Genomic DNA, 6,051 nt, shown 5'->3' on the forward strand with positions numbered 1-6,051 from the left:
TCCTCTTGAAATGAAAAGCCTTTTATTCTCTTGAATCTTGATTGGTAGGGTTTTTTGAATGAATCCTCTGCAGCTTTTTTTTAGGTCTCGGACTTCCACATCTTCTCAAACTTTGAAGACTTGGGCAAATTTTTCAAAAATCTCATCATAGTATTCTTTTGGAGAGAATACCTTCACACTTTCAAACTTCTTAACTCTCTCGAGTTCACCCTCATTGAAAATTGAACAAATTTGTTCGATTTTCCATGCATATGAACTCGAGAGAGTCGAGTGGTTTGCCCTTCCCCACAACCACAACTTATCATAACTGAAGACAATGATATGAAACCAAATTAAAATAGAGATAATACAGTCCTTGCACCAAGCCCTCTGGGATTTTTATGGTTGATTCGATCCGTTTGCTCAGAATGAGACAGGGGTGGCTGGTCAATGGTGCAAGTCGAGTTTTCGAGTATTGGACAGGCGCTGGTTGCTTTAGAATGAGGCAGGGGTGGCGGGTCAATGGTGCAAGTCGAGTTTTCAAGTATTGGACAGGCGCTGGTTGCTTTAGAATGAGGCAGGGGTGGCTGGTCAATGGTGCAAGTCGAGTTTTCAAGTATTGGATAGGCGCTGGTTGCTTTAGAATGAGACAGGGGTGGCTGGTCAATGGTGCAAGTCGAGTTTTCAAGTATTGGACAGGCGCTGGTTGCTTTAGAATGAGGGAATCTTGAGTCTACAAGAGGTCAATCAGTAACCAGAGCACATGTCATTAGTGAAAACATGCTTCAATGGCCAGATGCCACTTGCCAGAAAACCAGAAATAATGTTCGCTGGAGGTGCAACTTGAATCCATGCATCGCCCATAAGTTTTCCCATTTCATAAATGGTGATTGGCTTGGCTGGATGTTGCAACAACCATGAATCGCATGCTGAATTAAAATAACACTTTAAAGGTCCATAAACAGTTCTATCCATAACGAACATAACGTTCAGCTAACCCATTGCTCAAAGGATGATACGGAGAAACGGTGATGTGCTTTATGCCGTTGCAGCCAAGGAATTTTCCAACTTCTGCACTGGTGAATGTAGGACCATTATCTGTAACAATTTCAGAACAAAGGCCCAAGGACGAAAACACATCACGTATTTCAAGTATGGTATCCTGCCATTTTTTGGAACCCCTTAGTTCCTACACATAAATGTGCCCTTTTTGGAACCCCCCAGTTCCGTCATATATATGTGTTATTTTTTAATTTTTTTTTTGAAAACATTTAGTTCCTTCATATATTATATATGTGCCATTTTTTTTTGGTACCCCTCAGTTCCTTTATATTTATCTCTTTGCCATTTTTGGAATCTCTCGGTTCCTTCATATTTATCTCTTTGTCGTTTTTGGAACCTCTCAGTTCCTTAGTGTCGAAAGCGCCGTTAAACACCTAAAAACAAACAAACATCTCAGTTCCTTCAGATTTATCTCTGTGCCCTTTTTGGAACCCCCCAGTTCCGTCATATATAATATAGGGTGGTCTGGGGTAATTCCACCTACTACTTTATGTAAATTTCTCTCATGGGTCAACCAATTGTGATAATTGATTGAATTTTCTACCATACTATGCTTAGATTGTAAGAACCATGATACATATACAATTTTGCAAAGATGACATCATATTTTGAAGAAACACAGGATTTACAAATATTACTGACAACACTTTATTTGGGGCAATTCCACCCACCCACAAATTTGTAGAAAAATTGATAAAAGAATTCACAAATTACAAACAAGGATGATCTACAGAAAAGTTTCAAACACATTTCTATCAGTTTGTGAGTTAGAATCATTGTCACGGTCACTGTCAGTGTCATTGCAAGGCTGTGGCACCCAGTCATCGTCACCAAAATCCACATCAGAGTCAGAGTCGTCGACAAGTTTTTTTTTTTTTTTTGCAGCTTTCGCTTTTGCCTTTACAGTTCTTTTTCCTTTTCCTTTCCCTTTCCCCTTTGTGCTTTTTTCCTCCTCCTCCTCTGTCAGTCTTTTTATATATTCCAAACTTGTTAGGCTCTCTCCATACTGTCGGCGAACAGTTTTTTTTCCGTGTGCTTTGCTCTCTTTTAGCTTGCAGCATAGGTGAGATTTTTTAAAGGAAATAGTCCTTAATGCTTGATGAAGATGATGATGGTGTTACTGGCCTTGATGATTCAGGTGTAGATGCAGAAGATGATGGTCCAGTTGTTTCTGAAGATGAAGGCCCAGTGATGTTGCTTTGTGATACCCCAACCGGTACTTTAGAGGTGTCAGTAGGCGTAGGTCTGTCAAAAATTTCTGACGACTCATAAAGTGAGCGAGGTACTGCGTTAGGGTTTAATGGGAAAATCCCACACCTAGCAAATCCAGATTTTATGTTGGCTTCCGATAAGCAGCCTGAGGTCCAGAGTTTATTGAGGAGGGATGGGAAGAGCTCCTTTGTCAGAGCTGCGCCGAGGTTTTGTCTGGCGAATGAAATCAATATTTTTTCCCATGCCGTCTTGAGGGGACCATAGACGCCCACGTCCAGAGGTTGAAGCGAATGGGTGCTGTTTGGCGGCAGCTTGAGCAAAATAATATTGTTCTTCACTGCCGATTGAATCAGAGGAACACTTATATGTGACTTATGGCCGTCAAAAATAAGAACCACGGGCCTTTCCTTTGGAATGGAAGGGACGAACAATTTCTCAAACCAGTCAAGAAAGCAAGTCGAGTCCATCCATCCCTTGTCACTCACTGTGTAGCGACATTCCTGCTGCCCATTCTCCATCCACGAAGATCGCAGATTCATAGCAGCATATATTACGTATGGCGGAAGCATCTTGCCATCTGCTGATGCGCATCCATTCACCGTAATGGAATCTCTGCCGGATCCGCCAATGACCCTGAAGAGATGAGAAATATTTTTTTCACAAATAACCCTGATTCTCTTGGGGTCTAATGGCATTCCAGTCTCATCAACGTTGTAAATGCGATGGGGACAGTCTTGGATATTATGTTCTTTGAGTGTTTGTTCCACTAGTTCAAACCATTCTTTGACAATGCTTTCATTAGCAGATATTTTTGCCCGTGCTGATTTCAGCTGTTCGGGGAGGCGGCGAGTGAGATTTGGGTGGCGCTTGAAGAAACCATATAGCCATTCATGACTAGGTAATGATGATTTGAAAGGATTGTCTGGCTTTGACTGAGCATATTCGCCGACTAGGTGGAGTACTTCAGTCTGGGAGAAACCAAACCCCCAGCGTGCCGTGAGCTTCAGGCACTCCTCAATTTCATTCTCTTCAGCTACACTCAGGTAGGTATCCGGCCAGGTCCCATCTTTTGGTATGTGAGAAGGGAAAGGGGATAAAAGTAACAAAAAAAATTAATTATCGATGCACAGCTGGAAATAATAATAGACTTTTTATAACATAAGAGCCTACAGTGGGAACACACAAGTACACACACAATTTTATCTGCCCAATAAAATCAGTTTTCCAAAACATTTCTGTTAAAAGTAGACTTGCCAGAAAACCAGAAATAATGTTCGCTGGAGGTGCAACTTGAATCCATGCATCGCCCATAAGTTTTCCCATTTCATAAATGGTGATTGGCTTGGCTGGATGTTGCAACAACCATGAATCGTATGCTGAATTAAAATAACACTTTAAAGGTCCATAAACAGTTCTATCCATAACGAACATAACGTTCAGCTAACCCATTGCTCGAAGGATGATACGGAGAAACGGTGATGTGCTTTATGCCGTTGCAGCCAAGGAATTTTCCAAATTCTGCACTAGTGAATGTAGGACCATTATCTGTAACAATTTCGGAACAAAGGCCCAAGGACGAAAACACATCACGTATTTCAAGTATGGTATCCTGCCATTTTTTGGAACCCCTTAGTTCCTACACATAAATGTGCCCTTTTTGGAACCCCCCAGTTCCGTCATATATATGTGTTATTTTTTAAATTTTTTTTTGGGAAAACCTTTAGTTCCTTCATATATTATATATGTGCCATTTTTTTTGGTACCCCTCAGTTCCTTTATATTTATCTCTTTGCCATTTTTGGAATCCCTCGGTTCCTTCATATTTATCTCTTTGCCGTTTTTGGAACCTCTCAGTTCCTTCAATTTTATCTCTTTGCCATTTTTGGAACCTCTCAGTTCCTTAGTGTCGAAAGCGCCGTTAAACACCTAAAAACAAACAAACATCTCAGTTCCTTCAGATTTATCTCTGTGCCCGTTTTGGAACCCCCCAGTTCCGTCATATTATGTTATTTTTTTTTTTTTTTTGGAAACCATTAGTTCCTTCATATATTATATTTATCTCTTTGCCATTTTTGGAACCCCTCGGTTCTTCAGATTTATCTCTTTGCCCTTTTTGGAACCCCTTAGTTCCGTCAGGGCCGGCTTTTTTGTTTTCCTGATATTTTGGTCCAAATATAAACAAAACATTGATCTGTCCCACTTCCCACCGTCCCCTCCTATGTCACTAAGGCTACTACTACCGAACATTTGTTTTAGTCATTGTGCTCAAATTGATAGAGAAGAGAGGGAGGAGACGTCATAATATTTGTTGTATACATGGGAGGGGGTTATAGTGTTAGAAATAAGTGAATTACATTATAGGAAATGCACACCAAAAATAGAAAAGAATATTTAAACACATTTTTCTACCCTTAAAGAACGAAAACGGATGTTGGGTCATAATCGTTGCTATGATAAGCTTTCCCATTTTCATATTCATTTATTTCAGTAATCATGTCTCGTGCAGGTTTCTTTGCTAAGAATTTTTTTGATTCTACCTTTAATCATGGCTTACTTTGAAGCAGTATAAGAAAGTTTACCAACAACATCTTCATTATGCTACGGCTGTAGCATTGACCACCCAAGCCAACAGCAACATAATGTTTGTCTACTGATGGATAATGTCAATGTTGCTGCTCGAAGCTCGAAGAAATAAAGAACAATGTGAAATTGAATATAAGCTTCAATTTAATATATGAAAACATATAAAATAGACGTTTCGGGTTTCTCCTTTATCAACAAAACAGGATGAATGAAACACTACAGATGAATGAGACAATGTGGTAGTGGCGTTGTTAAGATTAAAAGAAAAATAAATCTCATCAGCACCCGATCCCTTTGCTTGTGAAGCTACCAAGAGTATCAGAACCTCCAAATCTACCCATAGCAAAGAGTGTGTAGGGTAACGTAGTTACCAAGAGCTCTCACTTCTCTTAACCGCAATGCTATTGTCGCGTGCCAGGCGAGACAGCGAGGTGGGTGTGCTCCGCGTGTATCAAGCGCGCGAGGCTTACTGATACAATGAAGAAAATACGAGTAGAAGACGGAAGATGCGTGGCTTCACCAAAAGCGGGAAGTGAGAGCTCTTGGTAACATAACAATCGTTACCTACACGCTCTTTGCCCATAGTAATAGTATGTCAAATGTGTTACCCCTAGTTTTGCCAAGGTTTTAAACAAATGTGTTACGAGGTTTTTCAATCTACAGTTAAACAAATGTGTTACGAGGTTTTACAATCTACAGTAACTTACTTTGTTTAACAAAAATTCTATTATGATTATGAATCATGTCTTATGTTTACTAATTACAACTCAAAATAAGGAACATTTATCTTCAGACCAAGTGCCGAACTGTCAATTTTCAGTGATGTTTTGTAATGAATGATGTATATAGGAATAATGTGAATAGAATTCTATTTATTTATTTGAAATCCAATTTGTTTTTGTTATTGGCCATTATCATCTCATAATATTAATATGTTCAAAGTGAGTCATTGAAGGGTAAGGAATGTGTGTAATATGTGTTTGTATGTGTGCGTGTGTGTTGGGGGAGGGGGTGAGGAAATCAGTGGTAGTATAAAGGGGAAATCAGTTTCACCGGGGAAAAAATCCGGGGTTACTGGCAACTTCCGTCAAATTCCGGTGAGGTCACATTGTTCCAAGGATATACCCCCTCCAACCACCACATCATCATCATCACTTTACAAAGGGTCCCTGACCAACAGCAACACGTAATATGTAGAACGGAACATGATGCCTG

The 6,051-nt window shown here is 39.9% G+C and overlaps 1 protein-coding gene across 1 annotated transcript; it reads right to left on the reverse strand.

Moving 5' to 3' along the window:
* Positions 1 to 817: 817 nt before the first annotated feature.
* LOC144958571 (uncharacterized) lies at positions 818 to 5,716 on the reverse strand. The gene has a single exon (XM_078890640.1). The coding sequence runs from the start codon at positions 2,946 to 2,948 to the stop codon at positions 2,115 to 2,117; it is 834 nt and encodes a 277-aa protein (XP_078746766.1). The 5' UTR covers positions 2,949 to 5,716; the 3' UTR covers positions 818 to 2,114.
* Between the last annotated feature and the right edge of the window lie 335 nt (positions 5,717 to 6,051).

This window comes from Berghia stephanieae, chromosome 13, assembly GCF_034508935.2.
Source record: "Berghia stephanieae isolate SIO BIC M18660-M18661 chromosome 13, UCSD_Bste_1.3, whole genome shotgun sequence".
In the NCBI taxonomy this organism is placed as follows: domain Eukaryota; kingdom Metazoa; phylum Mollusca; class Gastropoda; order Nudibranchia; family Aeolidiidae; genus Berghia; species Berghia stephanieae.